The sequence below is a fragment of the Pomacea canaliculata genome, linkage group LG12 (genome assembly GCF_003073045.1).
Source record: "Pomacea canaliculata isolate SZHN2017 linkage group LG12, ASM307304v1, whole genome shotgun sequence".
Lineage (NCBI taxonomy): Eukaryota > Metazoa > Mollusca > Gastropoda > Architaenioglossa > Ampullariidae > Pomacea > Pomacea canaliculata.
In genome coordinates this window covers 3,672,139-3,685,309 of record NC_037601.1, presented here as the reverse complement: position 1 = coordinate 3,685,309, position 13,171 = coordinate 3,672,139, and the positions used below count along the sequence as shown (strand labels likewise).

The following is a 13,171-nucleotide window of genomic DNA, read 5'->3' as shown; positions in this document are numbered from 1 at the left end:
AAACCCCCGCTGAAAAAATGTCGTGCACGCTGACCCCTGACCTGGGAGCGCGACCCTCAGCGTGGCTGCTGCACGTGCCGTGCTGTACGTGTTGGAGGCCGCAAGATGCGGCGCCTGCTGCATGCCGCACGCAGTGCAGTCGTCCCACGCGCCAGCGGGCAAGGGTGGGCGCTAGCGGGGAGGATCGAGGGGTGGGGTAGAGCGGGTGGGGCAGGGTGAGGAGGAGTCGGAATGAACGAAATGCTGGGTTGCCAGCCGCGTTTTTTGTGAGTGTTGAAGGCTGCACGCATCTCTCTTTCTTTCCTTCTCTCTCTCACTCCAGCCTCAGCTCGCTGCTGCGCGGGTGTGCGGCACGTCAAGCTGCGTGTGACTGCTGCGCGGCACGGCCTGGCCTGCAACTGTTCTGCGACCACCAGACGCAGCAGAACCGAGACACGGGCAGTGAGTGTGAGGGGAGGGGGAGTGCAGCTATAAATGCGCGGGAACGCTTACATGTGTTCCAGAAAAACTGATGAATCGCTCATAGTTGCTTTCTTCTGCGAGTGCTGCAGCACCTGTTTGTTTGGCCTCGGAAAGCCGTTATTGGAACAAGAGAACTCGTCTGAGCTCGACATTGAAGTATCGCTCAACATTTTTCCCTTTGAAAGTGTTTCGTGAGATTTGCCTCTTACACAGTATTACTTTTTACTTTTTTATTGGCGTGCTTGTACAACACAAGAAAAGCTTCCAAAACGATTTCACAGCTGATTTTGTCTGTACCTCCTGGATCCTTGAGTACCACAGCTTTGGAGGTTTCTTCACGCTGCTCAGTTGTCAATGAACATATTTCTGAAAACAGTGAAAAAATATTCTCAGGCTTTGGTGTGTCAGTGTTGTGTACTGAAGCTGCTGTCAGCAAGACTGCGAGTTTATACTCTTTTTTGTTTTGTTTTTTGTTGTCATGCTTCCTGTCCTAGTGTCTTTCTCTGGTTGTGCTGAGTTTATCTCCCTTTATTGTCTTCCTGACCCCGAGCTGTGACCTGGGAGGAGAAAGGTCTTTACTTAGAACACAGCCCACAGCGACGCTTGGGGAGAAGGCTGACCTCCTGACCTCTTACTTGAAGGAACCAGTTCTAGCAGGAGAGGCAAGAGGGGGGAGTACAGGTGGGGAATCGATCCTGGACGTAGCCTTGCGTGCAAAGACTGTGTCGATCCCGAGCGCAGAGCAAAGCTGTGGCTGACCCACAATGGCACCCAGTGACCTGACAGGTCGGCCAATTCTGCGGACAAGACGACAGTCGCCAGGATGTAGAATGTTCCAGAAAGATCCTGCATTCCGGTGGCTTCACGGGTGAAGGTTGACAACCAAGTGTCCACTGTGATGGAGCCAGCACCGCGAGCTGTCACAGCCACCCGTATGTTGTGTCTTTTGGGCAACAAATTGTCGACAGGACTGAACTGCTTGTGTCTGTCCTAAGAATTGTCATTCTTAGCAAAAAAATTCTTCGCCAACTCTGTCCTGCTTCTTGAACCCATTCTGGCGACAATGTCGGTAACCTTGACGAATGTGTTTGGCGACATCTATCTCACATCTTCAAGCTCAACGAACAAACTGCCCACTGCCCCTTCACTGGAAGCTCTCTTATCCCCGGGATTTCGGAACAACGACCTGGCCAGCATGGGGCATGGCTCCACCCTCAACACATACCCAGCCGGGCAAGGAGGAAGCACGACCGAGGGGTCATCGGCCTTTTTCACGGTGTGGGCCGTGGTGGTCCTGCTCATGACACTTGCTGTCATCACTGTGGTGGCCAATGGCACCATCCTGACGATGTTCGTGTTGAGGAAGAGTTTGAGGAAGTGTAAGAACGTGTACATCGCCAGCCTGGCGGCCGCTGACCTGGCCATCGGCTTGACCATACCTGTGGCCATACTTGAACAGGTAACAGACCACCAACCGCTTCCTTTTCACCAGTTTCACATCTTTCTCATCTTAATTAGCGACATTTTCACACCAAATGTTTTTACCCTTGTCATTTTATATCTCGTAGTTTTTTTAATTCTTTATTAACAATTGTCAGACCACAATTTCGTCTTCAAATCATTCACGTTTATAATTTAAACCAGACAATTTTTGTTTTCGTTCCTTATTATCTCCCTTTCTTCCATACATCTCCCTCCCTCTCTGTCTTGACACATTCCTTTTTTTTTTTCAAAAGCCCTCATGTCTCCTAATATTGATTTATACTCCTTAAAACATAATTTGTTTCAAATATCTAACAAATGGGACAAACTGTGGTTAATACATGGTACCAAAGAACACAGCCCAGTTGACGGACATCATCTAGCTCTGTGGAGTTCCACTACAACCACCTTCTTCAATCGCCATTCTCAGAAAGGCTCGTGCGCTAAAAATAATTGGAGTGTTGGCACCCGGCTCTTGGCTCCAGTGTCTGGCCAGGGAAACAAGTTTCTGCTCCCAAGCTCCTGTGTAACTGATCTCAGACGTGGAGAGATCGATCGCTGGCTTGATGGATTCCATGTTGTACACAGTTGAAGCTTGGACAAATATTTCCATTATTCCCAGAAAACAGACAGGATAGAGACACGGGTAAACCTAGTCACAGGTAGGTAAAAACACAAGATAAATCTCTTCATCAGAAAAACGGGAACTAAATTTGTTTGAATCCCCGGGAAGTGTTTCCTCGCTGCTGAACATGAAGAACAGAAAACTTAATGACCCAGCTGCCGCCTAGCCCCCATCAGCAGCTTCCCCCGACAGATAGAAAGGGAGGAAAGAGAAGGGTAAAGGGATGGAAGGTAAGGTAGAGAAGATTAAATAGAGAGAAGAGTGAGATGAGATAAGAGGGAGGAGGAAGATGAGGCTGTGGCTCCAAATGCCAACGACCTCCGGGGAGACCAATAAAGAGGTCGACTTGGATCATTATATCGACCACAGTAAAGCCCCTTACACAGAAATGTCGGCTGTGTCGGCTACATTCAAAGATTTCTCGTGGATACGCTAAGTCCCGCGAGACCTGCAGGAAATTTGTCTGGACCACAGGCTGCAGCCATGCTTTTATGATTGATTATCGCTGAGACAGAAAACGAACCGCTGTCCACAGGGCAGACACACGTTCACTGTGCGTGTCCTTCAACAGTGTCAGGGGCTGGGGAGGGTGTGTGAGGGGGAGATCACTCCGCTGCTACCTGCGCCATGCCAACTGCTCGAGAAATAGTCCCAGCCTATCGTCTGTCTTGTATGCAAATCATGACAATCGTGTCTTAGGACTCGTCCACAATGAGATTAGTGGGGAGAGAACAACAGTGTCTGAGTTTCTTGTCCGGTCTGAAAATGGGAGAGGAGACGGCAAAGGTGGAAGAAAAAATGAAGAAAAAAAAGAGGGAAACAGACCATGTATAAAAGACGAAAGAAAGAACCAAGACGAAAAACACAGTTCAAAAAAAAATGAATGAATTCATTGCAAAAAAGGAAAAGAAATGCATCTAATAAGAAGAAAGAAAAATAATTACACTAAAGTAGCGATACTGTTGTTATAATCTAGTGTTTATGATGACTTGTTATACATAAAACAAGAACATCTGACAGTGGCAGCAACAAGCCTGTGTGCGAGATCCTTTAGTCGCGCGGTGTCCATCGACCATATCGCTTACACCTTATTGAACTGAAGGGGTGGATAATGAAGGGTGTTGTTATCCTCTCATATCTTGTACAAAATTAGCCACACCATGCCTTCTGGTGCAGACAGAGGTGCTTCACTCAAGTGGTTTTCATTCTTCTTTCGCTTTCCTCCTTCCATTTTTAACTTTCATCCCGATTCATCCCTTGTCCACGATTCATACCTCACTTTTTTTTTTATAGAAAGTTGTCTTAGTTTAGCGTTTAATCCATTTCATAGTCAGAAGACTGTTTTGATGCTACATACATGAGGTATATATTCACATCACCTGAGTGTCGTTACTATGGCGACCTTCCTAACATGCTCGCTTCCTGTTGACAGGTGGAGAAGAGGTGGACACTGGACGGTCTTGCTTGTCGCTTGTACCTGACACTGAGAAGCTCGCTGCTGTACGTGTCTCTGCTCAGCATCCTCCTCATCACCATCGACCGCTGGTGGTCCATCCACTACCCGTTCAGCTACCGGGTGCGGCAGAGCAAGCGGCTGGCTGCCTGTGCGGTCGGCCTGGTGTGGGTCATCAGCTTCGCCGTTCATCTCCCGCCCATCCTGTTGTGGGGCGACGTCTTCGGAACCACCACCAACATCAGTGACGACCACACAGTCGTGGGTATGCTTTCGTCTGTTAAATCCTCACCTCAGCTTCCGTCTTCGCTGTCGTCACGTCAGAACCCCTCGCCACTGCTGTTCGCATTGACGACGACAACAACGACTGAGTCCGCATTCCCCCAACATCGTCCCGTCGACATCGATGCCAGCTACAACCACCGCAGTAACAATAAAAACAGTGAGTCGACTCGCGGCTACAGCGACTTCTTCAACGCCGGCCGGCGGTGTGAGTTGCCCTACGCCTCGCACTTCAGCGTGGTGCTCACCCAGTCCGTGCTGCAGTACTTCTTCCCCCTGCTGGCCCTGTGGGTCCTCAACTCCTCTCTCTACTTCAAGATCACGCGCCGGAAGAGCATCAAGATCCGGCGCTCACTCAGTGTCACCGACCATCACCTCCTAACGCTCCGGAAGTCGTCGTCGGAGTCGGAGAGCTCCCCCAACGGTATGGACAGCGAGTCGCTGGAGATCCCTCGCTCAGAGAACCGTCAACGTCTGCTGGCGGCCGCTCGCGCTGGCAGGCGCCATACTTACCAGTTCTGCAGCAACTCCATCCGGGGTGGAGGAGGTCTCCTCGGGGGTGTGGCCTACCACGGTCAGAGCTCCCACCGCCCGATGTTTAGTCGTCGAACCTCTCTGCAGGACGCCCTGCCGGGTGTGGGCACCATGGCTGCCCTGGCAGGAGCAGTGCCCTACCTCCCACGGGTCACGAGCTGCCAGAAATTCCTGCATAACGGTTCCAGCAGCTTCCTGGCGGGGTCATCCAGTGCAGGGCCTCGAGGAAGCGCCTTGTCTGTGCGCAAACAGAGTGACGACCTGGTGAAGGAGCTGCTGGTGAGGCAGGACAAGAAGGCAGCCAGGTGTCTGGGGCTGCTGGTCACCGTGTTGACCATCTGCTGGCTCCCCTACACGGTCATGGCCGTGTTGAGGTCTACCAACCCTTTCACCATCACTCCCTGGGTCCGGGACCTTCTCTTCTGGGTCCTGCTCACCAACTCCGCCATCAACCCTTTTCTCTATGGACTCCTGAATGCCGAGTTCCGGAAGATTCTGTACGCCTGGTTTTATTTCCGACGGCGAAAGAGGTTCAGACTGAAACAAGCTTTGCTGTACTGGAGCCTGCCTCCCAGACTGGACACCGACAGTGTGAAGGAGAAACCACACTTGTACTTCCGCACCATCAGAGAGTGAAGTAAGGACGAAGACAATGTCTGTCGGAGAGAAACTTTCTATCGGGACCAGTACATTATCTAAACCTCGGTTACTAGACTTCCAATGACCTGGAGTCTGCGGATAGCAAGCTATTTGTGGTGGAAAATGATTTGTTTGGCTGGCTGATGACCCCAACATGTTATCATACGAGAGTTGGATGCAGTGGTCATGATTTATGACAATCCGTGATTACAGAACATTTTAGAAGATCGCTGCACATGTTTGGACGAAAATAAGAAGCTTTCAGAGACAGCATGGACCCGAGGCTATATTTAGTCGCTTGAGATTTACGAGGTAAAACCTGATAAAACTGTCATTGTGATTTCTTGCTGTGAAAAGAAACTTGCTGGTTCAGGACAAGGGGTCTTATTTATAACTTAATGTTTACTGCGACATGTGTCACACCCACATCCTTCTGGAAATTTATATTTCAAATTTTTGTTCTCGTCGTGTGGTAACTCAAAGTCAGTATTGTATTTTTAACGGTTTTATGATTTGAAATTTCTGAAGACTGTTTCGACTTGTGGATAAATCAGATCCTTATCTAAACCCTTCGCCATGTACCTTGTAGACATCCAGATGATTTGATGTCCACCCCAGGTTGATGGTCGTTAGGTGTTGTTGAGTTACAGACGCTGACATGCACAAATTTTGTTTGGATGCTTTGTCTTACCACATTCTCATGTCCACCCGCGACAGATATTGGTGACTGTGATGAACTGACAGCCTGGCAACGCCGTCTGGTGGTTGTTGATAACTGGAAACGATGAGGAGATAACTTGTTGGAACTTTTGTACTGTGATAAGACTTTATATCTGGAGACCCTTCCGACCAAAACGTAAAATATTTACGTTAGTTACAGTTATTTATTAGTTGGTATCCTTGTCAATGTGCATCATGGGTAATTAACATTTATTCATGCGCTCGTCCCTTCGCTTTATCTTTCTGTTGCTCTGTTGACTGAATGTCCTGTGCTCGCTACTGTGACAAACAAAACTTTCAAACTCTTCCGTCTGTTCCTGGCAATCTCGTTTTATTTTCAGTTTTTTGTTCTTCGAGCTTTACACATATCTTGAAAATGGTTTTGTGGTCGTGACAAATCCAACTTTTACCTAACTTTATCGTGATTCTTTTATCGACAGTTTTTATTTCAGTTGTTTCACTGATGTTTTGTCGAATGTTTTCTTCCGATCTCTCCTTTGTTAATGTTTGTTGCTTCATTCTCATGTCACGTGACCTTAAAGAAACTCGGAAATGGTTTCGTCGTGGTCGATGTCTTATCTGCATCATTGGTCGGAAACTTGCCATACCGGAAGTTGGAATATGTTCAAGCGAGTTATTTCCCTTGCGTGAGTGCAGGCCATCATGCAGTGCTTTCTCTGTGTACATAACTGGGTTGTGAGAAAATATGTTTGACGATGTTGCCAACATACCATCTATCACACTCCTCAGGTTGGGGGTGAGATGAAGTTTTCATGATGTTGTAGCAGGTGATGTCTAGGCCTCGATGAATTCTAGAGTTGTTTCTTATTGCGGCAGTTTGTAGTGACATCACACAGATAAACAATTAAACAGTAGGAGTTTGGCCGATTCTACCGACCACTACTCGGGGGAACACACACACAAACAGATAGACAGACAGACAGACAGACAGACAGACACACACACAATGCGAGTATTCATGTGTTCGCGGACCTCATCAACTGGCCATGAATACACTGCTCGGTCAGTTATTAAGTTAGGTAAAGGTTTTACAAATTTACAAAAGTGTTAACAGAAGATTGACGAACTGATGCTACATCATTACTCATGCACATTGCGTCTAAATTATGAAAATGAACACAACATAAAGATGGCTGATTCACAAGTGCCACCCTGTTTTATTCACTGCCAAAGCTAAATACAAAACATCATGCGCGTCTGTATTAAACATTTCTATTATAAGGCCACAGGTGGAGGCGGGACCTGTACGCTGTGTGCGTAGCGCGCTTCAATCATAATATACACATCTGTCTGTCTGTCTGTCCGTGTGTGTGTGTGCTTGGATGAGAGAGAGTGAGTGTTGTATGAGGTCGTGTGTGTGTGTAACGCGCTTCAATCATATTAATATCCCCATTCGTGTGTGTGTGTGTGTGGTTAGGTGAGAGAGAGTGTGTGTGTGTTGTATGAGATATGTTGTGTGTGTGTACAAGTCTGCTTGAGTGAAATGACAAGACGAGGTCTTTGTTGTCCTTTCCTAGCTCATAAGGGACGTAACCACTGCCATGGGTACAACTTTTGTTGTGAATTATCCCATGCCGTGCACATTACCCTCTGACCCTTACCCATTATCCCCATCCTGTGTTTCGCTGGTGAAATGCATTTCGAGTTTCATTAGCACCGCTTGCACTCATTATCGCTGTGAATGACCTCGCGACCTGTGATACAATCTCATTGTTTCATGTTACTGAATGTCACAAGACTGTAACACGTGTTTGACATGGCTGTACCAGGTTTTTATCAACACATCTGATGGAACTGTATGTAAATATCGCTTCGGTTGTCTTATATTTTTGTAGTGGACTGTCATCGTGGGAATCAAACGCTTATTCCAGATCATGTGATCCACTCGATTCTGTGGCAGTCAAAGAATGTTAGTCAAAATCTTTATACTGGTTAACTAATATCCCAGTTCTTGAACAAACACCATGAACATTAGGTATATTCCAAATAAAATCTTCAAGAACAAAGCAAACGAGGGAGTCATCTTTTATTTGTTTGAATGTTTCGTTGTCTGAAAAGGTTTTGAAGTACAACTCAAGAAATCCAACAGCCAGCCACGAAAATCTTTGAAAGAAATATCTCTGCGCTTGAAAATGAAATACAATGGAAAGATTCAGATTTACACACACACACAGACAGACAGACGGACAGACGAATATTGACGACAGAAGCAACTCTCCTTGTCCTTCATTTCCACATCCATCAAGAGGGTGGACCAGGTCATCATGGCGGTGAGATTTCGTTGTCTCAAGATGGCGGCTGTCTGGCTGTGGGACCTGTTTACGGTGGTTTCCTAGAAAACAAACAGATCGTAAATAATTATGCATTAATTATTAGTTATTTCAAACCTACTGTTAGTGTGTGTCCGGACAACTATACACAAAGAATTTCCAGCTAGCCTATAAAAGTAAACAGTATTATTATTGGCCTTCTCTTCCTTCCTTCACATATCACTGTCCTATCTTCTTTCTACACTTACTTATCCACTCTTCTTTCCCAATGCAGCAACTTTATTCTCTTATACTTATTCTTACCCTCTCTTTGATCTAGTATTACTTATCCTGTCTTCTTTCCACACATACTAATCCGCTTGTTTATTTACACATTTTTACTCTCTCTCTCTTCACTCTGGAACATGTTTCTTATTATTTTTCGTCTTTATATTTTCCGCTTGTCCGCACATTATTTTTCATCGCCTGTCTGTGTGCAGGTTATAGGAGGCTGGCAGAAATGTTTCTCCTACACGTCCTTATCTGCTCATCTTCCTTATCCTCCCACCCAGCCTCCTCCTCCCTCATGGCGGTGGTGACAGCAGCCAGCAAATATTTTAATGACTTAACGCGGAGTGAACCAGCCTCTGTCTGATGCTAACGGTTGGTGGAGGGCTGAGTCATGGTAGAGGGGAAGGAGGATTCTCTACCTCCCTCCTGTCAGAAGTGTACCCGGCGTCCCATGGCACCAAGGGGTAGGGGCGGCAACACGGCCCTAGATGGCGCTTCCGGCGCATTCCTCATGGCCGCTAGACAGGAGCCGCTGTCACGTCCTCGATGCTCCGTTCATCCCTTTTCAGTGAAATTAAAAATTTAAGGAATTTTTTTTTTTTTTATGTTTTTCTGGAGGATGTATTGTTCAGGTTATACTCTTTGTCTATTGAGCTATGGCGTACTATACTGTCATCAATAGCAACAATGGCAGGCCGTCCAAGCTCTTGATCATCACAAGATTTTATAGACCATTTCCACCTTGTCAAATAAAAAAACAAAGTAATAAACTCTTATTTACAGACTGAAGATGCGCATATCATGTATACACACGCAGATTAAAATAAATCAACAAACGCACAGACACATCAACATAACATCAAGGTGTAGGACCAAGACCTTGCAGTCAAGGTGAAGTGGCACAAGGTTCGATAGAACAGTTGCTTTAAAGATGTGTTTGGAATAAACTTCTAGTGACAGCAACACAACTGACAGCAGAGCAGGTGGACATCAATTTCTTTTAGCACCGATGAGCATCAACGAGCAACATAGTAGTCTACAACATCCACGAAGCAGGACGCTGGGTGGTACACAACTTTATAAACCAGAGCTCAAAGAATAAAAAATATACACCGTTAGACACACCACTCACACACACAACTCACACACACATACAACTCACACCCCACAGACACACACACACGCACACATTCCTGTTGACTTTTGCCCAGTTGTCGTTTCCCAAAAGTGAAGTGGAGAAGTAGCAGACATCTTTACAGACAAATGGTAGATAATGTGGCGGCGGATAAGGCGAGTGTTGGTGTTATTGTGGAGAGTCTGCGTGTGTCTGTGTGAGAGAGAGAGAGACTACCTGTAATATGTAAGTGGGACGGACATGTGTAAGAATTAAGGTTACACTTGTTCGTAGACAGTTGAAAACAGAACTCACACTGACTCATGAATTCATTGTTGTATATATTGCGCACACCTACAATCGTAACATAATCGTTCTCTCTCACACGACCTGCTCACAAATATACACATATATATCCGACAGGTAAGACACGCAGTCATTATGCCATAAAATGAATATTTATTTACGCATCAAACTCGCAGAAACAATTTTATTCCCTCACGTATCTGACTCATTATCGTGCTTACCAGCCTCCAGATCCCCTTCCGCCTGCAGGTCATAAAGTGGGAGAAGTCGGTCACCGAGGTGACGGCATCAGGCGGAGGACGACCCCAGCTCCCAGCCTCGCGCAAGTCTCGGCAAACTCCGCTGATAACGAGGCCATAACTCCTGGCCTTGACCCCACGTGGGGGGATGCTGGTGTGTGTGGGGGGGGACCTCAGTGTGTGGAGGTAGCATAGGTCTTGTAGATGTTTACATCAGGTGCACGAGTCCTTCTCACCATTCAACCTCCAGCTTGTCATTGCACAGGAACTGGGTGAAGACAGTGGGTGTGGGTGTGTGTACAAACTGCTGGCTTCTAGTGCGAGGATTTTGTATGTAAATATTTGTATGTAAATAACTATATATGACCAAGTATTTTAGTGATGAAAGAGGCTGTGTGTGTTAGAGTTCTGTGTTTGTATGTCCGGAGTATCATCATACGCAAGTCTAGGACAGAGATGCATAAAAAAAAAAGAAATAAAAAATGGAAAAATGTTTTACTGTCTTTATTTGTAGCATAATTTAACTCGTTAATATCTTGATGATTTAATACCTGTATCAATTAATATTAAGGAAACATACATAATTAATATTGTGTCTTTGTTTAGTACGAAACTGATAGTAAAAAACTTTTAAAAAATTAGTCAAATGTATATAATTGTAGTTTAACAACTCATATTTTTTTTGTGACTCCAATATTTACCTGAATTCGAAATACAAAAACAAAGAAGTTGTAGTAATCTGCTCAATGGCCAAGAGGTTTCAGTGAGTTGATTTGTCCATGTTACTTTGTATTCATCAAAGATGCAACAGAAATGTCGCTTGTTATTGTGTAGCCACTTAAACTGTCTTTTTCATTGTAACCGACCTTTGTCTTCCAATCTGTGTAGTTTGTGTAATCTGGAAAGTTCTGAAAGCAGTGTAGCGTCCATCACCAGTTCACCGGCGCCTTTAATCTTCCCCCTCATCCCAGACTCCTCATCTGCCTGTGGAAGGTTCAAGAGATCCCACAGGTAAACAAACCTTGAAACTCAGCACTTGTGTACACGAGCAGACGATAATCGTCTTTCATCTTCCTCGAGAGTTCAGCAGGAGGCACAAGCACAGGTCGGGTGGGTTGGGGTGGGGCGGGATGGGGCGGGGTGAAGGTCAAGTTTTGGTGAGCCTGGCGGCAGACGATGTTGTTAAGACAGGACATCAGAACTCTATAATTCATCATCATCGTCGTCGTCGTCATCATCATCATCATCATCATCATCATCATCATCATCATCATCATCATCATCATCATCATCATCATCATCATGTACTGATGGGGAGAAGTAGCTACTGGAGGGAGGGGCGGGGACTAACAGCTGTCAGTCATCAGCCTCAAGGATTTTAATGTGGGTTTGAAGGCTCACCTGTCGTGAGTTGAATGTTGTGAGGAAGGGTACACAGACCTCCACTCACTGCGTGCAGACGAGGGGCATTGATAACAGGATCGTCGATTAGCAGACAGGGGTAGGGGGGTAGCTCAGCATGAACAGAAGCTGTTGGTGTTCACTCAACAATTTTTATTGGTCATGCACTCGGTGCACCACACAAACTCACAAATGTCCCTAACTCACAGGCAGACATGGGAAGAGAGAGATTTGAGCTGGAAGTAGAATTGTTCCGAGAGAAAAAGTTCTCCGTTTGACAGGTAGACAGCTTGGTATACTTGGGCATTATGGTGAGTCCCCCGTGTAACCAGTGCAGCATGTAATCTCCGTAGGTGCTGTTGTCTCCCCCTGGGGTCATGTTCAACATTTTCGTCTTGTGTCATGCACCCGGTGTCCCTGTGGCATCAAATCCTCCCCGTGTAACAAAGTATCTGTCGGCAGATGACTAAATATCACAGCCTGCGGATTTGTCTGAGGCTGAGCATGCGCAGTAACACGTTTGTCACTATGTACCGTGCGTCCCTCGCGCGTTAAAACACGTTTTACAGGAATTGCACGTGCGGGTCGTGCGCAACAACTCTAGCGGAGAGTTTGTCTTGAGTAGCCTGGCTACCAGTCCTCGTCATTGGACTCGTACCGCATACCTCCAGTATTGTTATCCTAGCCACAGGTCAGGGTTCTATCATGAGATGTGTCAGGGGCACACAATCTGTTCATCCCCAGAGGGGCTGAAACTCTTTAGAATTATGTTGACTCATTTTTTTCCTTCCTTCTATCTTTCATTTTCTTATGTGTTCCAGATATCGTTATGGCTGTTAACAATGTTCTAACATAAGGTCCACACCACACTGCAGCATTGTGGCAGGTGCGAATGCTCTCCCCATCTTATCGCTGGACAGTTCAGGTGAGTTGCCCAGTACTCACTGAGCATCTGTCTCCCCCTCCCACTCACTAAGCTACAGCACGGATGCACCACCCCAGACACTGTGTGCATATCTGGCACCTTGGTGATAGCCATGTCCCTGGCAGGAAGAGCTGCTAGCATCTACAGAATTGTGAGATATTAATGGGGAGGGAGAGTGCAGACCGTGACAGCCAAATGGAACCCATCCTCCATTTGTCTTCACCTGGCCAGGCGGAGGATAAGATTGGCCCCCGCCTCACACCTGTTGGCTCAGATCATCCTTGGAGCAGGTAAGGAGAGCTTGCTTCCTCGCCAGACTTGCCTCCCTCCACCTGTAATCACCTTGTTGTTTACAGTTTGGTGGTGAAGCTGGTACCAGTGAATGAAAACATGACTATGATAACAGCAATAAAAATAATTATTTGTTG

General features: G+C 46.3%; 1 protein-coding gene and 1 long non-coding RNA gene across 2 annotated transcripts; one reads left to right on the top strand and one right to left on the bottom strand.

Moving 5' to 3' along the window:
* Positions 1-321: 321 nt before the first annotated feature.
* On the top strand, positions 322-8,229 carry LOC112553251 (muscarinic acetylcholine receptor M5-like). Its single transcript, XM_025220351.1, has 2 exons — positions 322-1,921; positions 4,002-8,229. The coding sequence occupies exons 1-2, from the start codon at positions 1,526-1,528 to the stop codon at positions 5,472-5,474; spliced, it is 1,869 nt and encodes a 622-aa protein (XP_025076136.1). The 5' UTR covers positions 322-1,525; the 3' UTR covers positions 5,475-8,229.
* A 73-nt stretch (positions 8,230-8,302) lies between these two features.
* LOC112553252 lies at positions 8,303-10,531 on the bottom strand. Its single transcript, XR_003096996.1, has 3 exons — positions 10,400-10,531; positions 9,178-9,319; positions 8,303-8,550 (listed from the first exon to the last, which is right to left on the bottom strand). It is a non-coding gene; the product is annotated as an uncharacterized LOC112553252 (long non-coding RNA).
* Between the last annotated feature and the right edge of the window lie 2,640 nt (positions 10,532-13,171).